We start from the raw sequence: 25,069 nt of genomic DNA, 5'->3' as shown, positions 1-25,069 counted from the left end.
GGAAACGGCTTATCATTTGGGAGACCCAGAGTGGGAGAGTTCTCCCTATTATTAGCCTTGAGTTGGCCTTAAGGCTAACGCTACAGTGACCTCCCATGGCAGAGCTTCAGGGGTGTCATTAGTCATTTCCTAGAAGGAGGCAGATAAATCATTAAGTTGGCAATGGACGGTCTACAATAAGTCTTAGGAATCCTCTACATTATCTTTTAGTGAAAGGGGAGGGAATTTTGAATGGCTGTAATTTTTCTTGGTTTCAGGGATTTGCTTCCCAGGGATATGTCATGGACTAGGTAGTGAACCTGCTGGTCTGACAGAATTGTAATTTATTCTCAGAAACTTTGTCTTGTGGGAAAAGGAACCTTACTAAAATGCAGTCAGGAGGCCAGAGGGGGAACTCTCACAGGGTACCACTCCTTAATCACAGTAAGAATTATCAATTATAGGCCCCCCCCAAAAGAAGAACTGCAATAGGAAATTACAGCCCCCAACAGATGTACATCTCCTGCAAGAAATAGACTACCTCAGCAATTTAGCCAATGAGAAACCATCATCAACCTGAACTCTTCCTTTTCTCCAATGGACCCGTTGGAAACAACCCCTCACAACTTTCTCCTGCTCCATAAAATAATGTTCCTCCTCTTTGTTGGACTAGCCTATGGTTTTTGCTGTAGGTTGCTTGTCCCAAATTACAATTCTCTGCTATTCCCAAAAAAACCTTCGTACACTGTCCCCAGCTCCTCCCTTTGCTCCTACTTGGGAGATCAGAAAGAGTGTGTGTAGCCAACACACTGGTCAGAGAAAAATGCACACAATGAGATAAGACCGTGAAGGACAACAAACGTTTTTAAAATGCAGTAAAATATACATAAAATTAACCACTTTAGCCATCTTTTAGTGTACAACTCAGTGGCATTCAGTACATTGAGAAAGTTGTCCGACGATCCCCACTGTCCATCTCCAAAAATTTTTCACCATCCCAAACAGAAACTCTGTAGGGAAACAAATCTTTATGAGATCTGGCCAATGTTTTGGTCTCCAGGATTTCTGGAAACAGGGAAATGTGAGTTTAATTGCAGCAAAATGAGGATGCTGAATTGTAATGAACTTTAACAAGGTGTCAATCCATAAACTTTCTCTCTGTGCCTCAAGATAACCTCTGAAATGAAGACATTTAGACACTTCAAAGAACCTCCAGGGAAAAGCAGTTCCCTTGATATTGAACTTGAAGTAACAGCACAAAATTAACTTTCTGGACACTATATGATTCCCTTTGGCCTCATCCTATTATTATTGGCTTATTTTGTACATTTCCCACAGATGATGACAATGTTCTAAACACTCTAGTGTGAGTGGTAATGAACAACTGTGTTACCCTGGACCTCCTGCTGGCCAGCTGAAGCAGGATATGTTTCGCCGCTGACACATCTTGCTGCACCCGGCTTACTGATTTAATTGGCTTGGGTCTGCATGGGGAGCCTAGCTGAAGCCATGTCCCCCTCATTACCCTGCCGGGAGTCATGGTCCTGGTCAGTCTTGTCTGAAGTTCCCTAAAAGAACAGAATCAATTTGGTATAAGCCCCTATGACTACAGTTAATTACAATATCTGTGTTAGTCTCCTCTTGCTGCTGTAACAAGTTACCAGAAACTTAGTAGCTTAAAACAAAACAAATGTACTGTCTCGTAATTGTGAAGGTCAGGCATCTGAAATGGGTCTCACTGGGCTACATTCAGGGTATCCACAGGCTGTGTTTTTTCTGGAGGCTGTAGGGGAGAATTCATTTCCTTGCCTTTCCAGCATCCAGAGGCTGTCTCCATTCCCTGGCTTGTGGCCATAAATCACTCTGATCACTGCTTCCATTCTCACATCTCTTCCTCTGACTCTGACCCTACTGCCTCCCACTTTTGCTTAGAAAGGTCCCTGTGATTACACTCAGCCCACCTTAATAACCTGGGGTGCCCCCCCCCCCCCATCTCAAGAACCTTAATTTAGCCACACCTGCATAGTCCCCTTTGGCATACAAAGGAATATATTCACAGGTTCTGGGGATTAGGGCATGGACATCTTTGGCAGGGGCATTATTCTGCCTAACGCACAAAGCATCTACAAAGAATTCTTGGCTAGATACATGAAAAATCAGGGGCCAGAGTTGTAGAGAAATGGCTCTGCCACAGTGCCCTTGAGACTTTGTATCTATCCACATAGGCCATGCAGGCAAAGGGCCTGACTGTGGCAAATGTGAGTGTTGGCAGAACGCCCTGCGGATCTTCCCAGAACATGAGGGATGGGAGGCCTGGAAGTAAGGAGCTACTATGAGGCCACCTCCCACTTACCTCCCCTGGGAAACTGTCAGAGGACAGTTTCTCATTGCCTCTTAGGTTCTGAGGAGGTAAGGGTGTTTTTTGCCCTGCCCCATTCAGAACAGAAGTGCAGAACGTAAAACTGCTTGGTCGCAGTCTAGATTGGGCTCTTCAGCTAAGGGGAAGTGGCACAAAGAGTACAGGTTAAAGTTGATGGTCTTTGTGTCCGCCTGTAGAGGAACCTCCCCACCCTGCCCCCGGGGAGTATGCCAAAATGATGTTATCTGTGTAGTCTGAAGGCATGAGTTCTACTTCCCGGGTACTTGCCTGTCTCTCCTGTGAAACGTTTACACAACAGAACATTTTAGCCAAACGTAGAACTTCAAATCAAATGTCATCCATCTAGGCGGTGATATCTGGGAGGGGTGCTCTAATGAAGGGAATAATCATGTTTAACTCTAGTCGACCGTCAGCCTCATTGCTGCTTAGTGGCTCTAAGCACAGGCCGACCAGGGAATTAAAAGGTGAAATAGCAGGAATCTGTATCCTTTCAGCGCCTTTGCTTGGCCAGTAATTACTGCAGCATATTGACCACCAACCTCCACTGGTTAACTGGTTGTTAACAGCTGGTGCCCACCAACAGCAAAAAGCTTTAGGCTCATTTCACGAGGGTGGCTCAGCAGGTCCCATTCTAATCATGGGAAAAGGTGATTGTCTGGAACACCCAGGACAGAATCTTGTAGCCAAAGTGCCCGATTTTAACAGTTAAGCTGGTTCCTGCCCTTTTTGTTAATCCTCCTCCCAAGGTATTCATTTCCTGGGGCTGGGGAAAGGGTTAGGCCCTTAAGGAGAGGGATGATTTGAATTACTTCCTCCAAGAGTCAACCCTTTTTTTTTTTTTTTTTTGCCTTCCCCTTTTGCCTTTTGGTCTTTTACAAGTTTTTGGATGGTCACTGGCAAAGTGGAGGATAAAATGTCTTTGTTCTTACAGTGGTGACACTGCATTTTTTTTCTAGCAGAGAATGTCAGTCATTTTTTTTTTCCCCCAGGATCCTTCACTCTGTCCTGTCTCATCTCCCCCAGGAGCCTGGGCTCTTTCCTCCTCTGGGTGGTATGAAGTTGTGGTAAGCAGGACGCAACACCCATCTCATGGTTCAGAACATTTTTTCAGTAAAACAGCCACCTTCTTTGGGCTCCTGGGAAAGGCAAGGGTATAAACTTCTTTGACTTTAGTTACTTTAATGTTTTGGCTGGCTGGGCCCAAGAGTTGGGGGTCTCAGTGGCCCTCTGGGGAGGGGCTGGAATGCCATCCTAGACAGTAGATCTGAGTGGGACTACAGCTAAAGCCTGCTGGCTGTGGACAAAGGCACCTCCCCCAAGTGTGCTTAGGAGACCTGCCATCCCTGCCTTATGGGCTTATGAACCTGTTGTAGCAATTCCTAGGGACTTGTCTAGTCTCAGAGTATCCCAAAACACCAGTTGGCCATGGGGACCTCCTCTCGCTACAGCCCATGATGGGGTCAGAGGCAGCCCACCCTTGGTCCAGACTTAGGCACTTCTCCCCTTTTCCTGCTTGGGCCCGGAAGTCTTACAGGGTCCAGAGCTGCTTAGTGGGGGACCAAGCAGGCAGGCTTACCTCTCTCCCCAAGCTACTGCACCTCTGACCCCAAAAGTCAGTTCCAATGATGTTCACTCAAATACCTATGAGGTAGGGAAGCTGAAGGGACTCCATTTTATTTATTTATATTTGTAAATGTTTAAAAATGTTTTTATTTATTTTTGAGAGGGAGAGCACGAGTGGGGGAGGGGCAGAGAGAGAGGGAGACACAGAATCCAAAGCAGGCTCCAGGCACTGAGCCGTCAGCACAGAGCCTGACCCGGGGCTGGAACTCATGAATCATGAGATCACGACCTGAGCTAAGTTGGACACTTAACTGACTGAGCGCCCCAGGAGCCCCAGGACTCCATTTGAGAATGACCTCATCTCTGCTGTTTTTCTGCTTGGCCCCATTTACTCATGTTCAATATTTTGCCTCTGAATAAGACAAAAAAGCTATGTTCCCATTCAGGGGGAAGGCAAGAGAGTTAATCATTCTTTGAGTTGCATCCTAGGCCCCAAATACCTGATAACACCTAAGAAGAGCCAGATCCCAAACATGTTCCAGAACATTAGCTTTGAACAAGCCTTGGTTGATAATGGCATCAATACCCCTACCTTTAGTAATTTGTGGAGTCTATTGCTCACCTGACACTTGCCTTTGATTGGACCCTACCCTGGATTCCTGAAGAAAAATGTACTCTAGGCCCTTTTCCAATATAAATCCCTAACCCCAATTCTCTTTTCCTTTCCGAGTCTCCCAGACACTCGGTCTGCCATTCTCCATCACCGATGCTATTATTCAGGAAACTCTGTTTTTACTTTCTCTGGCTTGCATTTGATTTCAATCCTGTGAGAAGCCAAAGGCCCCCTTCACTGGTCCTGTGGTACTCTCCTCTGGGTCCCTGGGCCCACCCTGCCTGCATCACCTGCACTACCACTTGTTGAGGCTAATGAGACATAGTGGGAGATCCCAAAAAATATACAGAGCAAGGGGTGCCTGGGTGGCTTAGTCGGCTAAGCAACCAGCTCTTGATTTCGTTTTAGGTCACGATCTCACAGTTCAAGTGTTCGAGCCTTGCATTGGGCTCTGTGCTGTCTACTTGGAGCCCACATAGGGACTCTCTCTCCTTAGCTCTCTACCACTCCCCTGCTCGCTTGCTCTCTCAAAATAAATAAACTTCAAAAAATAACAAAACACGCAGAGCAAAACAGCACAGAACAACACCATGTCAAACTGACACACAGGTATTTTAGAGTTTCAACCACTTGAAACTGTCCAGTATAGTTTTGTCAATCGATTGTCCTGTTGACTGGTGGTCCCTATTATCTATTTCCTGATTACCTCAGTCGCATCCTGATCACCTGTAGGGAATTTGAGAGATTTGAGGACTGATCTAGGGAGAAGACAGGACCACAAGAGGTAGAAAATCCAATGACCTTTACTGGGTTGACAAAGATTTACCATCCACTGACCTCCACCATACCTCTTGCCTATAAATTCTCATTTACCCATAAGATACTTGGATTTGAACCTGCTTTTATACTAAGGTCTCTTTTCCCCTGTTGTGATAGTGCTGAATAAAATCGGTTTTACCACTTTAAGTCCACCACTGTTTTTCCTTCAACAGGGTGGCTCTTGGACAGGGTTGTGTGACAGGGGAAGTCCCAACATGAGACCATTCAAAGGCTTATGGCACAGAAGCCACCATCCAGAAGGGGAGGAGGGCAAGGGAACCCCTGGGGGAAAGGGGCATCTGGGAGGGGTCTTACTGTCTAGGTGACTTTGCTCAGCACAATGGAGGAGTCAGAGAGCTCTGAAAGGCCACAGCAGCTTGGTGTTTTACTAGGCTCTATGTCTTATCAGTGTTCAGTAGATGCTGGGTGACATTTTCACAGTATCCAAAGCAGGGAGGCTCTGAATGGCTAAAAATATGCTTGTTGGGCTATTTTAAAAGTTGGATATGCAAAAGTTTGAGTTTGGCCTCAGAGGGCTTTTGAGTTAATGGGTCACAGCCCTTAGCGAAGAAATAAACAACCCAAAGGCCAATACACAGAGTGGCTTATTAGCATAACAGACCTTTATCTCACACTACACACTAAAACACATTCCTTGAGGAGTAAACATTGAGAAGTTTTAAAAATAATAATATGTGGAAGAAAATTAGGAAAATAACTTTTATACTCTAGAGTTTAGGAAGATTTAAAAGCAAGCTAGGAGGGGCACCTGGGTGGGCCAGTTGGTTAAGCCTCTGACTCTTGATCTCAGCTCAGGTCTTGATCTCAGGGTTGTGAGTTCAAGGCCCCCCTGCTTAAAATAAATAAATAAATAAAAGCAACCTAGGAAACCCAGAAAACATTCTTTAAAAAGTATAGGCTTGGGCGCCTGAGTGGCTCAGTAGGTTAAGCGCCAGATTCCTGATTTTGGCTCACAGTTCATGAGTTTGAGCCCTACATCAGGCTCTGCACTGTCAGAGTGGAGCCTGCTTGGGATTCTCGCTTTCTCTCTGCCCTCTCCCGCTTCATGAGGTTTTTTGGGGGTGATAGTGGGGCTTGTGGGGTCCAGGTTTGACGACCAAGAAAGAAATTTTGAAGACGTTTTTGGTGCAAAAATGTGATTTTATTGAAGCACGGGGACAGGACCCATGGCCAGGAAGAGCTGCCCAGGGACCATGAGGAGAGACTGGTTATATACTATGGGGTTGAGGGAGGTAAAGTCCAGGGGAAGTTTTCAGTGAGATTTTCATATGCTAAAGAAGACTCACAGAATAGTGGAGGCCCAGCCATTGTCAAGCTAGGGTTGTTTTTCCCTCTAGCAAAGCATTAGCATTAAGACCATAAGGAGTTCCTGTAGAAACATTTTAATCTGCCGGCCTCAAGTATTTGTCAATGGGCTGGAGATTATAGGGAAATTTATTTCTATCTGCCATTTCCTTCTGCCTTTGTTTACCACTTTACTATGGAGGAGTGATGGAGACTTAGGTCCTGCAGGACTATGATCTCTATCAGATAACCATTTGTTTTTCCTTTTCTTTTGTTCTTGGGCAGCCAGGAGTGTCGAGAAATATCACACATATCCTACCTGGGGTGTTTGCAGCCTGTCAGCTTGCCTTATGCTCCCTCATTACTGCTCATTCTCTCTCTCTCTCTCTCAAAATTAAATAAACATTAAAAAAAAAAAAAAGTATAGACTGGGGCGCCTGAGTGGCTCAGTCAGTTAAACATCTGACTTTGGCTCTGGTGATGATCTCACGGTTGTGGGTTTGAGCCCCAAGTCAGGGCTCAGAGCCTGGAGCCTGCTTCAGATTCTGGGTCTCCCTCTCTCCCTGCCCCTCCCCACTTGTACTCTGTCTCTCTCAAAAAATAAATAAACATTAAACAAAAAAGTATAGACTCAAAAGTATAGACTATTGGGTTATGTAAAATTAAATATTGTATACAGATATGACATCATAAAGTTAAAGAAGCAAAGTTATGTAATCAGTTAATAGATGCATGAAGATTTGATTACATTGATCAAAAACTGATAATACATCTTCATAAACCAGATTTTAAAAGGTACTTCATTAACTTCATAAAGAACACAATCTGAGTTTTTTGTGTCTCATGTCCATGAAGTACAGCCAGACCAATACTAAACCATCCTGCACACGTAGAAAAATGATCTGAGGATTAACACAACGATCTGCACAACCTGAACCACAGAATCCAGCAGGGATACAGATGGTTCCTGGCTTAAGATGTTAGATTTAAAATTTTTTGACTTTATGATGGTGTGAAAGTAATATGCATTCAGTAGAAACCATACTTTGGATTTTTAATTTTGATCACATCCCAGGCTACTGATAGGTGGTATGATACTCTCTTTTGATGCTGGCCGGGGGTAGCCAGCTGCAACCCCAGTCAGCCATGAGATCATGAGAATAAACCACCAGTACACTTAAAACCATTCTATGTCCATATACCCTTTCTGTTTTTCAAGTTCAGTACACTGCTTAATAAATTGCATGAGATACTTAACACTTTATAAAAGATAAAATAAGCTTTGTGTTAGATAATTTTGCCCAACTGTAGGCTAATGTAGGTGTTCTAGGCACGCTCCAGGTAGGCTAGGCTAAGCTATGATGTTAGCTAGGTTAGGTGTATTAAATGCATTCTAGACTTAATGGTATTTTCTACCTGGGATGGGTTTGTCAGGGCATAGCCCCATTGTAAAGTCAAGGGAAACTGTAAATATACTTCCTTTAATAGATTCAGGACTATGTAGCTCTTCAACTTCTTTTCACAGCTTCAGTTTGTTGTAAGTTTCAAAATTTGTCAATTTTATGTAAAATCTATTTTAAATAGAATGATGGATGAATGAATACATCTCGATGTATAAGTGTGTAAAAAAAACACCATACACAATCTACAGCAAATAGCTTACCTAGCATCCTTGATAATCATTACCAAGACAAGAATGCTTGATTTCTTTCTGACTTTACAACAGTTTGAGAGGTCCTGCACAAAGAAACGAGGTAGTATTAGAACAAGAAAAAAACAGGGACAGAAAATTGTATTTATATGGAAAATCAAATAACGTAGTGACAACTATTAGAGGAGAGCCAGGTTTCCAGGTAACTGGACTTGCATAAACAATTATCAATAGCCTTTCTCTACAAGAGCAGTAATCAATAAAACAATGAAAGGGAAAACTAAAGACCTAAGAAAGGACTGAATTAATGGAAGGGAGATCTTAGGAAGTGGTATAGGCTTAAAGTTATAACTATCGTGTCCTGTGCATAACAAAGTGGAGAAGGGTATAAATTCAAAAAAACGCAATTGAGCATCCAGTTGTCTGGCTTCGGAGCCTGAATGGGAGTCCCTAACCCTATCCCCGCAGCCCCGCCCCCTAGACCTCAGCTCCCCAAGAATTGCCAACCCAGTCTCGCCCTTCCACCTGGTCCCACCGTAAACCGTGCCCTTCGGAATAGTCAACTAAGCCACGCCCCTAGGCGTTGTCTCGACCCAGCTCCGCCCCACAGTCCTAGTCAACCAAACCCTGCCACGGACCTGATGCCCCCCCAGTCCCGTCCAATTCCAAATCCTGCGCTGATTCGCCCGCAGGGCCCAACTGCCTCTCTCCCCAGAAGAAAACTAGCGTTTCTCTTCCACTCGCGGCCAGAAAGAGACGCCTCCCGCCCGACCACCCCTCGTAATCTTACGGCTCAGCTACCGAGGCTCCGCCCCTTACGCTGTGCGAGGCCCAGAAACCGGAAGCAGAAGTGGACTCATGCGCCTGCGCGAGCTGGCGGCCATATCTCTTCGGTCCCCGTCTCGAGTCCGAGGTAGTTAATTACCTCCGTTTGTGTCCTTCCCGGCTGCCCCTGGCCAGCGCCAGGTCCGACCCGCTGGAGGCGGAGAGGTCGGCATTTACAGGACGGCCTCTCGGCCGTGCCTCCTATCCCCGCTGGAACCCAGCGGCAGGCCGCCATTCGTCCCGAACTCACTGAATCCGGAGCTCTGGGCTGCGTCCAGCAGCCGGGGTGAGTCGGCTGTAGGTTAGAGTTAGAGAACCACCTTCGTATTTAATCGGCCTTCCAAAGCATCTTTTGGTGTCTTCTCAGAAAGTAAAAGCATCCCTGCCATTCGGGTTACGGGGACGAGCGCCTCCACCTCGTCTGTACGTTGGTCTGGATTTCAGCGTGTTCGGTGAGCACGGGGTGGTGACATTTGCTTCAACTCCGTTCCCATCTCTCCCCTCCTGGGGCAGGAGATATTTGATCGGTGAACTTTACCTTGCCTGTGGGCATCAATTTGATACATTATATCCAGGTACATAAAGGTGAACTGATTACTTAATATCCCTGTTACCCCTCCCTCGTGGAAAGCAGCTATAAATTTTAATCATTTATCTGTAGATTGTTTTGAATTTCATACCGAGAGTGCGGTCTTGTGCCATTCTCAGCATTTTCTCTTTTATTCTTGTACCTTGCATTCCTCTTTTCTTTCTTTCTTACGTTTATTTGTTTGAGAGAGAAAGCACGAACAGGTGAGGGGCAGAGAGAGAGACAGAGAGAGAATATCCCAAGCAGACTCTTTGCTCTCAACGTAGGGGCCGGATCTGGATCTCCCCATCCGTGAGATCATGACCTCAGCGGAAATCTAGAGCCAGTGGCTTAACCGACTGAGCCACCCAGGTGCCCCTTCTTTTTATTTCTTTAGGGTGTTTGCTAGGACTTCCACTACGGTAGACAGACAGTACTAGAATAGTGTATAATTTGCATCCTTGCCTTGTTCCTGATCCCAGAGTTATTCTATCATTTCAGCAGTTAAATAGGATGTTTGCTGTAGATGTTTGTAGATAATAATTATTTTTTCCAATTAAAGCTGTTCTCTAATTTTGGTGGGTTAAATTATCACCAATGGATATTCATAGAGATCAGTCACTATTTGGTATCTAAGAGGAATAGTCATGGTTTTCTGTTAATGTGATGATTATATTAATTGAAGATTCAATTTTTAACCACTATTCATTTCTTGGCTGCACTAATATTTTTATATTACCTTGCATTCATATGTATGAATGAGATCTTGCCTATTTTATTTTGAGTTGTACTTTTCTGGTCTTGGAAACACTCAGGAAAATAGTATTTTCCATCCCTGCAATGGAATTATGAACCCTTTACTTATTTGAACTTGCCTGTGAAACAGTTTGTAATTTATATTTCCTTTGTGGGCATGTTTTAAACTACTGTATTGTTTTATTAAGGGCTGGTTGTAATCAAGTTTTGTATTTATTTTAGAATGTTGCCAGAAAGGGGCGCCTGGGTGGCTCAGTTGGTTAGGTGACCAACCTCGGCTCAGGTCATGATCTCACAGTTCGTGAGTTTGAGCCCCGCATCGGGCTCTGTGCTGACAGCTTGGAGCCTGGAGCCTACTTCAGATTCTGTGTCTCCCCATCTCTCTACCCCTCCCCTGCTCATGTTCTGTATCTGTCTGTCTCTCAATAATAAATAAACGTTAAAAAAAAAAAAAAAGAATGTCGCCAGAAAGTTATACTTCCTTTAGAAATTCATTCATGTCTGTACATTTTCATGTTTCCTTAATTTTTTGGTTATATTCTCCCTGCAACATCTGTGGTTGTGACCCATTCATAATTCTATTAAAATTGCTAACGGTATGTTGATTTCATTAGTTTCCAAAGGGCACATTTTTTGTTTTTATTCTTTTTATTAAAAAAAAATTTTTTTAGCATTTATTTATTTTTGAGAGAAAGAGCGTGAGTGGGGGAGGGGCAGAGAGAGAGGGAGACACAATCTGAAGCAGGCTCCAGGCTCCAGGTTGTCAGCAGAGTCTGACATGGGGCTTGAACTTACGGACCCTGAGATTATGACCTGAGCTGAAGGTGGACAATTAACTGACTGAGCCACCCAGGCGCCCCTCTTTTTATTAATTTTAAAAAATACCATTAATTTTGTCTTATTTTCATTTTTCTGAACGTTTATGCTGTTCTTTTTCCAACCTTTAAATTAATCGTTAGCCCACCATTACTGATTTTTTTTCCTCTGGAGTTGATGATATTTATAAATATATAAATCACACCAGCTGTGGATTTCCAGTGTTCTCTGAAACACTTCTTTTTTTTTTTTTTTAATGTTTATTTATTTAGAGAGAGCGAGCATGAGCGAGAGGGGCAGAAAGGGAGAAAGAGAATCCTGAGCCTGCTCCACGCTTAGCGTCGAGCCCGCATGTGAGGCTTGATCTCACAACTGTGAGATCATGACCTGAGCCAAAATTAAGAGTTGCAAGCTTAACCCACTGAGCCACCCAGGTGCACCTGAAACACTTCTTTTAATTGTCTACTTCTTCCCTGCCACAAAAGTAGTCCTGACTCACTAAAGATAAATATGTGTGTGCCTCTCTATCCCTATAATGTGCTGGCTACATTATTATGTATCACGTACCACTACCTGATATGTTTCTCTGTTTATTCCCCTCCCTTAAAAGATTATAACAGCCCTGTGCTTCAGGACTTTTCTGTTCTGTTTAGTGCTGTATCCCCTGTGACTGTATGTAGTGGGATCAGGGTAAATATTACCTAAGTAAATATGAAATAAAGAAGCAAGAGGTAAGGGCCTTAAGGGAAGTGTCCTTGCTCAAGACAGGAGGCTTAGTCAAGAGAAGGCGCTCACAAAGCTAAAACATTTCAGTGGAATACTTCGTTTGTGTATTCTCCAGAGTGCACAGCAGGGTTCCAGGCCAGACTCTGGTAATGTTAGTAATAACAGACTCATTAACAACTAAATTGTAAGGTCTGTGTTCAGAAATACGCTCATTGGGATTTTAGGCTCTGAAGGAAAACAGGCCTGCATTCACACACCTGTATATGTAGTATATACGCCCTTTCTGACTGAGTAACATTGAGTATGTGGTTAACTGATGCTAAGATTTCTCAACTCTAAACTAGTTGCAATATCTGCTTTGCAGAGCTTCTATGAGAGGAAAGCTCTTGGCAAAGTCATTCTCACATCATGGTTGCTCAAATGGCACATTACTGATGTAGTAAAGGATGTTGGAGTTTTTATTAGATTTAAAATATACTGCTGGATCCACTGCACGGACAAAACGGTTGCGTTTTTGTTATTTTAAGTTTGCGTAACAACTGCAGAGAACGCCATCGGAGATGCCATACTTTGCTAACTTGAGGTGTTCTTGCCCTGCTGCTGCGGTCCTCTGTACAGGCAAAATTTAGCAAGAGAGTCAAGCATGGCAGTCTTCACTGCCTCCGACACGTGGAATTGAGTCGGTCGATGCTCTTTCTCAAAAACCAAGTTTCAGAGACCCTGCAGCCCCTGGAGGGAGGATTCGGTGGTCAGAGGCTGGGAAGCAATGCCTGTTAGCCTGCCAGGAGTGCGGAAGAAATGTCGGGAGTGGAGCCCCCAGAAGTTGGATATAGAAGTGCTGTTTTGGATTTGACACAATGTGTATTTTTATGGTTGAAGGCATCGTGTCATAGGTTTTGCTTTTCATTATCGTGGGAAAATTGACAGCTAAACTTTTAAAAATTTCAGTTAACTTACAAAATGGGACGTTTAACCTTTTTTTTTTTTTTAATGATCAACACGGACCACAGCAATGGTTTCTAGCTCTAAAGAGTTTCTAGCTCTAGAGGAGATAAGATTACTTCACCTTCTTAGTAGATCAGTGTGTATTCGGTTGGGTGTCTTGGGGCTGTGCGCGTGTGTGTTTGTTTTGAGGGGAGTGGTCCCTCATAACGGACCTGCCGTAGCATCTCGCCTCGTGAGTTGTGGGGAGATCTGGATTCTCGTGTCTTCTTTCTCTTGCTTCAGCTCTAACTTCTCAGTACTCTGGCTTTCTTCATGAAGGGAACATGAAAGAAGAAAGAGCTGCTGAGTTGCAGAAAAATATGACACAGGTAAGTAGGGGCTAATAATTCGCCAAAAGAATTTTCCATTCCGCCAGGTCATTGACCTCCTAATTGTGTGGAGCAGTGGTCAGCAGTCTACTTCTCTGTTGGACCACATAGTAAGTATTTTAGGCTTTGAAGGCGATAGAGTCTCTATTGCAATTGAACTGCCAATTTAGCCTAAAGCAGCCCCAGACCGTACTTAAACAAATGTTTTATTGTGGTCCAGTAAAACTTTATTTACACAAGCAAGTAGTAGGCTGGATTTAGCCCATGTGCTGTAGTTTGCTGACCCCTGGCCTACAGGACAAGAAAATATGGCTGGCTGTGGGCCTGAGATGAAAGTTGTATTTCTGCAGTCCCCTGGGTCTCAGGTTAGTGAAAAAAAGAAGAGCTCTCTGTTCCTCGGTGTGTTTTTATGCATTTAAACCTCATTCCGATATGACCCAGTGTTTCATGTTGTGCTCATTGCTATGGTGGGAAAGAAGGAAGCAGGTGAAATTGTTTCTGTAACAAGTAACTGCTGGTGTCAATGTGGAATTTATTTCATTTCTAGAGCATTTCTCATTTCAGCCATATGCTCTGGACTGTTCTGGATTATTATAAGACTGGAATTGGTTACCATCAAACTGTGGAAGAGATAAATTTAACATTTTAGAGGTGTAGTTAGATCCATGAGACAGGATTGGATCAGTTAGGAAGAGAGTTACGGGGAGAGCAAAAGATCTGATGACTGCATTCTGTGGTAGATGTCAGGAGACCATAGTATCTTCAGAACTTACTATGAGTTAGTTAGTTCTCAGTTCCCCAGTATTATCAACATTCATCAGTTCTGCATATATGGGGAGAGTTGGCACCTTTCTGAAGAGAATATGTGTGGTGTGTTTTAGGACTCAGTGGTCTTTGAGGATGTGGCTGTGGACTTTACCCAGGAGGAATGGGCTTTGCTGGATCTTGCTCAGAGGAACCTCTACAGAGATGTGATGCTGGAAAACTTCCAGAACCTGGCCTCATTAGGTAAGAGAGGCAACATTCCTTCATTTAGTTGTTGAGAAAACAATTTTACTAATTGACCTTGTTCTAGGATTTGGACTGAGGAATTAGAATAAAGCGGTAAATACGACACACACTTACTGACCCCAAGGAACTTACTGTGTCTAGTGGTTTCATCATGAATATAAACATCTGTGTAGTGAACTGTCTTTTTCTTGTGGTTTTTTAAAAGAGTTGATGCTTATTACGTGTTGAAAGTGTGGGCATAGACTTCGGGCATCCCTTTGGGTCTTAGGGAGGTTTGTGGTTTCGGTCCTTAGGATAATTTTATTGATGTCAGTGTTCTTTACTCAGAGACTACCAGGAACATACCTGTAAACAAGTGGGGTTTATTACTCAGTGACCTGGGGAGCTGTGGTATGTCTCAGAAAGGTGTTAAAAAGTACATCTTATAGGGTTTGTGCTTTGGTTGAGTGATTTGGGGATGGGCCTGTGGAAGTTGGCTGTATTAGTTTCCTAGGCCTTTCATAACAAAGTACCACAAACTGTGGCTAAAAACAGCAGAGACTTACTTCATATTTCTGGAGACTGGAAATATAAGGCCAGACTCCTTTTGAAGGCTCTATGGGAAAATTTCTCCTGTCTCTTCCCGGCTTCTGGTGGTTGCCAGCAATCCTGGGTGTTTCTTGGTACACAGCATATCATTCTTTTTTTCTTTTTTAAGATTTTCTTTTTAAATAATCTCTCCACCCAATGTGGGGCTCAGACCCACAACCCCACGATCAAAAGTTGCATGCTCCACCAACTGAGCCAGCCAGGTGCCCCATGCAGCTCTCTCATTCTAATCTTTGCCTTTTTTAAAAGAAAATGTTTATTAATTTTTAAGAGAGAGACAGAGCAGGAGCTGGGGAGGTGCAGAGGGAAAGAGGGAAATAGGGTCCGAAGCAGGCTTTGTGCTGACAGCAGAGAGCGCGATGTGGGGCTCGAACTCATGAACTGTGAGATCATGACCTGAGCCAAAGTCAGACATTCAGTCGACTGGGCAACCCAGGCGCCCCTCTAATCTTTGCCTTTATCTTCACATGGCCTTTTCCCCTTTTTATGTTAATCCTTATAAGGACACTAGTCAATGGATTGAAGACCCACTTCAATCCAGTGTAACTTCATCTTTACTTGATTATATCTACAAAGACCCTATTTCCAAAGTAACATTCTGAGGTTTCAAGTGAACATGACTTTTTTTTTTTAAATTTTAGACAGAACGCACGCTAGTGGGGGAGAGGAAGGCGGGGGAGAGGGAGAGGGTGGGGAGAGGGAGAGGGAGAGGGAGAGAAAATCTTAAGCAGGCTCCATGCTCAGCCAGGAGCCTGACGAGGGGCCTGATCCCATGACCCTGGCTGGGATCATGACCTGAGCTGAAATCAAGAGTCACTTAACCGACTGAGCCACCCAGGTGTCCCTGACATTTTGTTTTAAGACACTTGTTTTTAGAGCAGTTGTAGATTCACAGCAGAATTGAGCAGTAGATGCAGAGATTTCTCCTATATGCCCTGCCCCTGCACAGGTACAGTGTGTCTTCTGCTATCAACATCTACCAGAATGGTACGTTTGTTACAACTGACAAACCTGAATCGACACAGCATCATCACCCTGCATCCATAGTTTACATTAGGATTCACTCTTGGTGTTATACATTATGTGGTTTGGACAAATACGTAATGGTATATATATCAGTCATTATAGTATCATACAGAGTGGTTTAACTGCCTTAAAATTCTCTTTGCTTTGTCAGTTCATCTCTTCTTCCTCTCTAACCTGTGGCAGCCACTGATCTTTTTACTGTCTTCATAGTTTTGGCTTTTCCAGAATGTCATGTAGTTGGAATCATATGGACCAAATCGTATCGGTTTTCCCATGGCTTCTTTCACTTAGTAATATGCATTTATGATTCTTCCATGTCTTTTTGTGGCTTGATAGTTCATTTCTTTTTGGTTCTGAATGATATTTCATTGTCTGGATGTACCACAGTTTTAGTTATCCATTCACCCACTGAATGACATCTTTTTTTTTTTTTTAATTTTTTTTTTTTTTTTTAAACGTTTATTCATCTTTGAGAAACAGAGAGAGACAGAGCATGAGTGGGGAAGGGGCAGAGAAAGGGAGACACAGAATCGGAAGCAGGCTCCAGGCTCCAAGCTGTCAGCACAGAGCCCGACGCGGGGCTCGAACTCACGAACTGCGAGATCATGACCTGAGCCGAAGTCGGGTGCTCAACCGACTGAGCAACCCAGGAGCCCCATGAAGGACATCTTAATTGTTTCGATGCTTGGGCAGTTTTGAATAAAGCTGCGGTAAACCTGTGTGTGCAGGTTTTTGTGTGGACATGTTTTCATCTCCTTTGGGTAAATTCCAAGAAGTGTGATTGCCCTATCATACTATCTTCCAAAGTGGGTGTCCCTATTTGCATTCCCTCCAGCAACGAATGAGAGTTCCTTGCCAGCGTTTGTTGGTGTCAGTGTTCTGGATATTAGCTGTTCTCATAAGCGTGGGGTAGTATCTCATTGTTTCAATTTGTGTTTTCTTGATGACATTTTGAACTATATTTTCATATGTTTATTTGTCATCTGTATCTCTTCTTTGGTGAGTTGTCTGTTGAGGTCTTTGGCCCACTTTTTACTCAGGTTGTTTGTTTTCTTATTGTTGAATTTTAAGAGTTCTTTGTTTATGGGGGTGCCTGGCTGGCTTAGTCAGTAGAGCATGTGGCTCTTGATCTCGGGGTTGTGAGTGTGAGTCCCACATGGGTGTAGACATTACTTAAATAAATAAACTTTAAAAAAATTATTTATTTTGGATAACAGTCCTTTATCAGATGTGTCTTTTCTAGATGTTTTCTCCCAGTCTGTGGCTTATCTTTTCATTCTCTTGCCAGTGTCTTTTGCAGAGCAATACTTTTTTCATTTTAATGTAGTCCAGCTTGTGAATTTCTTTTATGGGTCATGCCTTTGGCGTTGTATCTAAGAAGTCATCTCCAGACCCTAGGTCATCTAGATTTTCTCCTATGTTTTCTTCCAGGTATTTCATAGTTTTGCATTTTACATTTAGGTCTTTGATCCATGTGATCCCTTTTTGAGTTGATTTTTGTGAAAAGTGTAAAAGTCTGTGTCTAGGTTAATTTTTTTCCATGTTGAGGTCTAGTTGTTTCAGTCTTTGTTGAAAAGACTATCTTCTCTATTACCTTTGCTCCTTTGTCAAAGATCAGCTGACTGTGTTTATGTAGGTCTATTTCTGGGCTCTCTGTTCTGTTTCATTGATCTGTTTGGACATAAATTTTCAAGGGACACTGTTCAGTCCACAGGTGGTCACTTTAGATTGGATGCTGACAAAAAGAGGTAGAAATTTTATTATGGAGTAGTGTGTATGTATTGCGGGGGGGGGCGGGGGGGGTCACCCTTAGATTAAATTACATAGTGGCCTTGTTTTGCTTAATTTTATCATGGTCTCAGCATAACCTTGTTTAAGATTGGTATTCTGTGAGATTTTTATATTCAGGAGAACAAAGGGTCCTGAGTATCAGACCAGCTTCTAATATTGAAGTTTAGATGTGATTGTCACATTGGTTCTAGAAATCAGAGGCTGTGTCATTGTTTCTGTCACTGTCAACCCCCCCTACCGTGCCCCCACTTGAAAAACTTTTTTGACGTCTTGTTGAAATTAAATTTACTTTGCCCATAATTAGAGTATCAGAAGAGCAAAATTTTGACTGTCATGGAAATGTTCATGGTTTGTCATTGTTTTCCGTCATGATAAGCCTTTCTGCATTACTAGGGTATCCACTCCACACACCGTATCTGATCTCCCAGTGGAAACAAGAGGAGGACCTGGAAACAGTGGAAAGAGGACCTATCCAGGGGGAGCACCAGGAAGGCAAGAATCCTTGGGAGAAACTATCCTGGTTGGGGGGATATTACGTTTGGAAAAATCAAATAAAAGCAGAGCAAAATTTTGTTTTGTTTGAGGGGTCTGATCTTCCAGATTCCTTGTTTTGATTTTTTATCAGTATTCTCACAGTGTCCTTGTTCTTGGAAAGATCTGTATTTCCTCTTGTAAGTTAGTATTTGGTCATGTGCACTTTATCCGGTTCCTTTGTGTTTTGTTCTCCTAATAATTCCCTATTTGTGTTACTATCAGTCCTAGTCTTCATAGAATTATTTCTTAGTTGCATTTTGACCATTGTGCATATTATTACCAAAGTCCTGAAACAGCCACACTTCCAGAAGTCCTTTGCTTATAGGTGCCTTCACTTTTTTGTTTCAGGTTTTGAGACTCAACTTAAAACTAGAGAATCAGTTACTCCACAAGATACTTATGGACAAAAAATATCCAATGAACAGAAGATAGTTAGATTCAAAAGGAATGATTCTTTGTCATCCATTTTACACAAAAACGGGGAATACCGGGGTATTTATTATCAGAACAAAAACCGTGAGAGACATTTGAGGTAAGTAAGAAAAAGTAGTGCCTGAGGAGAGGATCTTAAAATGTCATAAAACTTAAAAAAACATGTATATAGAACTTGGTCAAAAATTGTGAATTCATAAAGAATTTTTCCAAGATTTTTTTTTTTGAAAATTACATTGAGATCTTCAGTATTTGACACATAGTTCAGTTGTAAGCAATTATCAGAAAAATTATATAAGTGAAAACAACTCATTGATAATATTGGCTATGGTAGAGCCCTCTGGGAGAACTTTGAACTTGTAACTTGATGGGGCAGAAAATGTACATAATCCCTGAAAATGGTAAAAATTTATTTACCACTAATAATGTGCTTTTTATTTTTAAAAGAAGCCCCGTGGTGGAGAACGTCAATGAACATAGTGAAGAAAATCAGCGTGGACAAACCTTCGGCCAAATCTCACATCTGAATATACTGAAGAGAACTACTGAAGTAAAGTCCTATGAATGCCGCGAGTGTAAAACGGCCTTCACAGATCATTTATCCCTTAAAAATCACATCAGGTCTCATGCCGGAAGCAAACCCTATCAGTGTAAAGAATGTGGGAAAGCTTTTCATTTTCTTGCTTGTTTTAAGAAGCATGTGAAAACTCCCACTGAAGGGAAACCCTATGAATGTAAGGAGTGTATGAAAGCCTTCGCTTGTTCTTCATTCTTTAGGGCACATATGAAGATTCACGCTGGAAAGACGAACTATGAATGTAAAGAATGTGGAAAGACCTTTAGCTGTTCTTCATCCCTCACGGAACACAAAAGGATTCATAGTGGAGATAAGCCTTATGAATGTCGGGAATGTGGGAAGGCCTTTAGTTGTTCCTCCTCACTCTCCAAACACAAGAGGATTCATAGTGGAGATAAGCCATATGAATGTAAGGAATGTGGGAAGGCCTTTAGTTCTTCGTCTCACCTTATAATACACATAAGAATTCATACTGGAGAGAAGCCTTACGAATGTAAAGAGTGTGGGAAGGCCTTCAGTGAGTCCTCAAAACTCACTGTCCACGTCAGAACACACACAGGAGACAAACCATATAAATGTAAGGAATGTGGGAAAGCCTACAATTGTCCCTCCTCCTTAAGTATCCACATGAGAAAACACACTGGAGAGAAACCCTATGAATGTCTGGAATGTGGAAAAGCCTTCTATCTTCCCACTTCCCTGAATACACACGTGAAAAATCAAAGTAGAGAGAAACCCTATGAATGTAAGGAATGTGGAAAAGCCTTCAGTTGTCCCTCATCCTTCAGAGCACACGTGAGAGATCACACCGGAAAGATACAATATGAATGTAAGGAATGTGGGAAGGCCTTTAGCCGTTCTTCATCCCTCACGGAACATTTAAGAACTCACAGTGGAGAGAAGCCTTATGAATGTAAGGAATGTGGGAAAGCCTTTATTAGTTCCTCCCACCTTACAGTACATATAAGAACTCACACTGGAGAGAAACCTTATGAATGTAAGAAATGTGGAAAAGCCTTCATTTATCCCTCAGCCCTTAGGATCCACATGAGAACACACACTGGGGAGAAACCCTATGAATGTAAGGAATGTGGGAAAGCCTTTCGCCATTCTTCGTACCTTACTGTCCATGCGAGAATGCACACTGGAGAGAAGCCCTTTGAATGTCTGGAGTGTGGGAAAGCCTTCAGTTGTCCCTCATCCTTTCGAAGACATGTAAGAAGCCACACTGGAGAGAAACCCTATGAGTGTAAGGAATGTGGGAAAGCCTTTGTGTGCCCTGCCTACTTTCGAAGACATGTGAAAACTCACAGCAGAGAAAATACATAAATGTCAGAAATACGGGAGTGTCTTCGAGGCATTTTCACATCCTCCGCCTAACATTGCGGAGATACCCTATGAATGTAAGAAAGCAGGAAGTTGTTGCTTATCTGTTTGAAGACTCGAGAACTCACAGCTGAGAGAAACCTGTGTGCGTAAACCTTGTGGTAATACCTTCAATGAACATCACTTAACTGTGGATAAGGAAGCTTAACCAGAAGCGCAGATCAGTGACTCACCTTGAAAGTGGACTGCTGGCTCATTGATTTTCACTTTCTGTTTTCTGGTGTGAATATTTAAAGTGATAAGTTGATAAGTTTTCCTCTAATACTTTTTCAGCTCTAACCATGCTTAAATTGTGAGGTACTTTTATTTGGGCTGAGACGTAAATGTTCTTCATAACAAAATCTTTTGGACCCGTAAGGGGATTTGAGGTGTTTTTCATAGGCAGGCAGGAGTGTTTTTTTTTTTTTTTTTAATTAGTTTCTAATTAATGCTCATTGTTCTCCAAGTATATGATCATTATGGTATCAACACTTTGGTATTTGTGATTTCTTTTGTAATTTTTTTCTTGTAATTGGTAGTTTCATTTTGATCCAGCAGGGTAGATACTGGAAATTGCCTACTCGGTATTTTTTTCTTTTTTCTTTTTTCATACTTATTTATTTTGGGGAGAGCCCAAGTGGGGGAGGGGCACAGGGAAGGAGGATAAAGTATGTGAAGCGGGCTTTGTGCTGATGGGCTGACAGCAGTGAGCCCGATGTGGGGCTTGAACCCACAACCCTTGAGATCATGATCTGAGCTGAAGTCAGATGTTTAACGGACTGAGCCACTCAGGTGCTCCTTTTCTTTTTCTTTCTTTCTTTTTTTTTTTTTTAACTAAGAACTTCTAGTTTTTGATGTTATCAGTTTTTACTATTAAAAGCTTTTCCTGTCTAATAAGCAATTTCAGCAGAAATTAATAAGTGCGAAGTTCTCGAAAGAAGAGTCGCCTCTGATACCTTGTTTTTGTATGTTGTTCTTTGTCCTTACTCAAGGCTGGGAGTTGGACCCAGTGTTTTGAGTTTAAAAAGAGACCTTGTGAGAAGAAAGCTAGAAGTAAAGTTGGTTCAGCTGGCTTGTATGTGTTGGACATGGTTGGGACTTCATTTCTCAAAATCATTTCCTTCATCCAGTTCCAGGTTAGAGTTGTTGGAAGTAGTTTGCATGAAATGGGAAGGCAGAAGAAGCCATTATTCATTTAGTGGAGCCATCCAATGAAGACAGATGCATGGGGGCCAGGTGGGCTTCAGTTTCCGGCTCATTTTCCTGATTACTGGACCCACCAATCAATTCTAGCTTGAAACAGAACATTATATGTTTTCACTTCAGTAACCTCAGAGACAGCAGCTCTGTAGACCTCTCCATAAGTTCCTCCATCATGGTCATACACAGCTTCTTAGATTTTCTGGCAAGTTCCAGCACTGTCATTTTGCTGATATTATAGTCCCTCCGGCACATCAACTGAATATGTAGAATTGGCGCCATTTTGGAGCAGGATTGTTATCTGTGGCCTAATCCATCACGGCACTTTGCTCAAGGGGAAAGACAGCTATGTAAATCCCCTGGGACCTCAAGTGAGAAGAGCCGTGGACAGCAGGGAAGATTAGTTATAATTGTAAGCATCAGACAGGGTGTCATCCTATTTTACTGGAGGAAGATGTATATTTGACACCTTCAAACATTTTTCTGCTTTTTTGAGAAAGAGGAGTTCTTTAGTTTATGCTTCTTCAGGTACATTTAGCTATACTTTTCCCTTCCGTTACATTTCCACTTTATTTCTGAAAGTATACCTATGGCACTTTCCCTTTATCATTTTCTGCTCTTTTAGTAAAGCATATATATACCAATATGCATGAAGTGTGCTACTCCTAAGTGTATAACTTGATGAAATTTTACTTATGTACACACCCTGATAATCAGAACGTTCCCAGGATTCCAGAAAGTTTATCTGCCTTGTCAATAATTGTTCCACAAAGGAAACCACAATTTTGACTTTTCATTCAATTTATTAGGTTTGCTTATTCTTGATTTTCTTGATCTTTATCTAAGTGCTTAAATACAATATGTACAATTACGTGTTTGGTTTCTTAGTGTGGTGTCTGGTTTACGTTTTAATTGCTCCTTTCACAGACTTAACACTTACTTCTCTTGATATACGTTTTGTATGTAGGAATGAGATCACTGGGTAGACTTTATCTTTAGTTTCGGTAGTTAACTGCAGTTTTTCAAAAAGGTAGATTACACCTATCATCCTAAAAGCAATGTGTGGAAATTGCGATTATTCCATTTAGCTGGCCGAACTTTCTAATTTCAGCCATCCAGCAGAGGATATGGTAACATCCTGCTTTGGTTTTAGTTTGCAGTTACCTGATATGTAAGGATGAGAAGTACGTTTTACGTGCTTGTTGGATATCTTTTATGAGGGCATCCTGTTGAAGCATTTCACCCATGCTTGGTTCCTTTTTTATTTGAAGGGTTTCTAGGTATTTATCCTTTATTGTATGTATGTGTATCTCTATAAGTACATATACATACATATATAAAACCTTTATATATATGTGTGTGTGTATATGTTATGTATATTATATATACATATATTACAAATAACATATCCCAGTCTCTGGCTTCTCTTCACTCTTCTCATTTTTGTAAGCTATAAAGAGTTTATTATCTTGATGAATTCTGTCTGTGTGTCTTGGCTGTGCATTTTTGGGTTAGCTATTCTTCCTGGCAGGCTGTTTCTCTCTGCTGTAGGTCCCAGAAGATCCAGGCTCTTTCTTTCCATGTTGAAGTCTCAGGGAGAAAAGAATCGATGGCCTTTTTGAATAACTCCAATATGTTGATTATAATAGAATCTGGCTCACTTGCTAATTGTTATCGAGTCACAGTGCAGTGCCCCGATTTGTTTAAGGCAGGCTCCCATGCTCATCCAGAAACCAGAGTAGAGTCTGCACTGAGTCAGAGTCCTGACAATTGTCATGTATACAGAGAGGGGAGGAGGCAGCAGTGGGCAAGTGCGGATATGGGAATAGAGGTAATCTTGTCTGCTAGCATGTTGTGCTTACTGTGGTCTTAGCAATAGTGGGGAACTGAAGTCTGGTAACTCAGCAAGGGCTAAGTAATTGTAGAAATCCTTTCATAAAGGTTAGATGCCATCTGTTAACATATCTTTAGATTGCTAAAGATGGCTTCTCAATCTCTATGTTGCTTTGTAGTATGTAGGGAAATCTGGGAGTGAGACAATTTTTTTTATTCTTCATTTGTTTCTATATTTTTAGAATTTCCTTATCAATTTTCACAAATACACTGAGAGTATGCTTGGAATTGGCATTGACTTGATGCAATAACCTGAATGAAATTGACATCTTTATGATACTGAGTCTTCCAATTGAACATAATATAATCATCCATTTACCAAGGTTGTCTGTAATTTCTCTTAACAGTATTTCATGGTTTAATTGTAGAGGTCTTGAATATTTTTAATTTATTTCTAGGTATGTGGTATGTTTTACTTTGTAAATATTTTTATTTATTTCCTTTTTGATTTTTCAGCTAGCGCGAATTGCAATTTCTTTTTGTACTTTGATCTTTTTATCCAATGACATTCATAAATTAAATTATTATTTGAAATATTATTCAAATAGTTTGTGGATTATTTTGGATTTTCTGTGTATACAATCCTGTCAGTTACGAAAGAAAGTCTTACTTGATTCTCCTCCTCCCTTTTCTTTTTTTAAGTAGGCTCCACGCCCAGTGTGGAGCCCAACGCAGGGATTCAACTCATGACCTTGAGATCAAGAGTTGGATGCTTAACTGACTGAGCCATCCAGGCACCCTAAAACGTCTTAACTTGGTTTCTAAACTTTGTGGGTTTTTTTTTTTTTTTTTCACCTCATTGCTTTATGACGAATAGAAATGATGAATATGAGCATCTTTGTCCTGTTCCTGATCTTAGGGGGAAATGTGCCATATTTCAGAAGTATAATAATAACTATAGTTTTCATAGATTAATTTTATTAATTTATTATTTTTTTAAATTTACATTCATTAGTTATCAGATAGGGCAACAATGATTTCAGTAGATTCCTTAATGCCCTTTACCCATTTAGCCCATACCCCCTCCCACAACCCCTCCAATAACCCTCAGTTTGTTCTCCATATTTAAGAGTCTCTTATGTTTTGTCCCCCTCTCTGTTTCTATATGATTTTTGCTTCCCTTCTCTTATGTCCATCTGTTTTGTATCATAAAGTTCTCATATGAGTGAAGTCATATATTTGTTTTTCTCTAATTGTGCTTAGCATAATACCTTCTAGTTTCATCCACATAGTTGCAAATGGCAAGATTTCATTCTTTTTGATTGCCGAGTAATACTCCATTGTCTATATATATACCACATCTTCATCCATTCATCTGTCGATGGACATTTGGGCTCT

The 25,069-nt window shown here is 41.8% G+C and overlaps 1 protein-coding gene and 1 long non-coding RNA gene across 3 annotated transcripts; one reads left to right on the top strand and one right to left on the bottom strand.

Moving 5' to 3' along the window:
• Positions 1-824: 824 nt before the first annotated feature.
• LOC144615748 (uncharacterized) lies at positions 825-9,063 on the bottom strand. 2 transcript variants are annotated; one of them, XR_013554326.2, is made up of 4 exons: positions 8,949-9,063; positions 8,323-8,396; positions 6,124-6,207; positions 825-989 (listed from the first exon to the last, which is right to left on the bottom strand). It is a non-coding gene; the product is annotated as an uncharacterized LOC144615748 (long non-coding RNA). The 2 variants fall into 2 exon arrangements; XR_013554327.2 differs by lacking the exon at positions 825-989 and having other exon boundaries at positions 5,909-6,204.
• LOC132678158 (uncharacterized) lies at positions 8,951-24,270 on the top strand. Its single transcript, XM_078443438.2, is given in 7 exon segments — positions 8,951-9,587; positions 13,265-13,314; positions 14,196-14,322; positions 18,124-18,222; positions 18,613-18,796; positions 19,144-20,586; positions 20,588-24,270. Coding segments are annotated over 6 exon segments (2,022 nt in total). The 5' UTR covers positions 8,951-9,587; positions 13,265-13,269; the 3' UTR covers positions 20,712-24,270.
• The last annotated feature ends 799 nt before the right edge of the window (positions 24,271-25,069 follow it).

Source organism: Panthera onca, chromosome A2, assembly GCF_046562875.1.
Source record: "Panthera onca isolate mPanOnc1 chromosome A2, mPanOnc1 haplotype 2, whole genome shotgun sequence".
Taxonomy (NCBI): Eukaryota; Metazoa; Chordata; class Mammalia; order Carnivora; family Felidae; genus Panthera; species Panthera onca.
The sequence above is the reverse complement of the archived record's forward strand: the minus strand, read 5'-3'. Positions and strand labels throughout refer to the sequence as shown.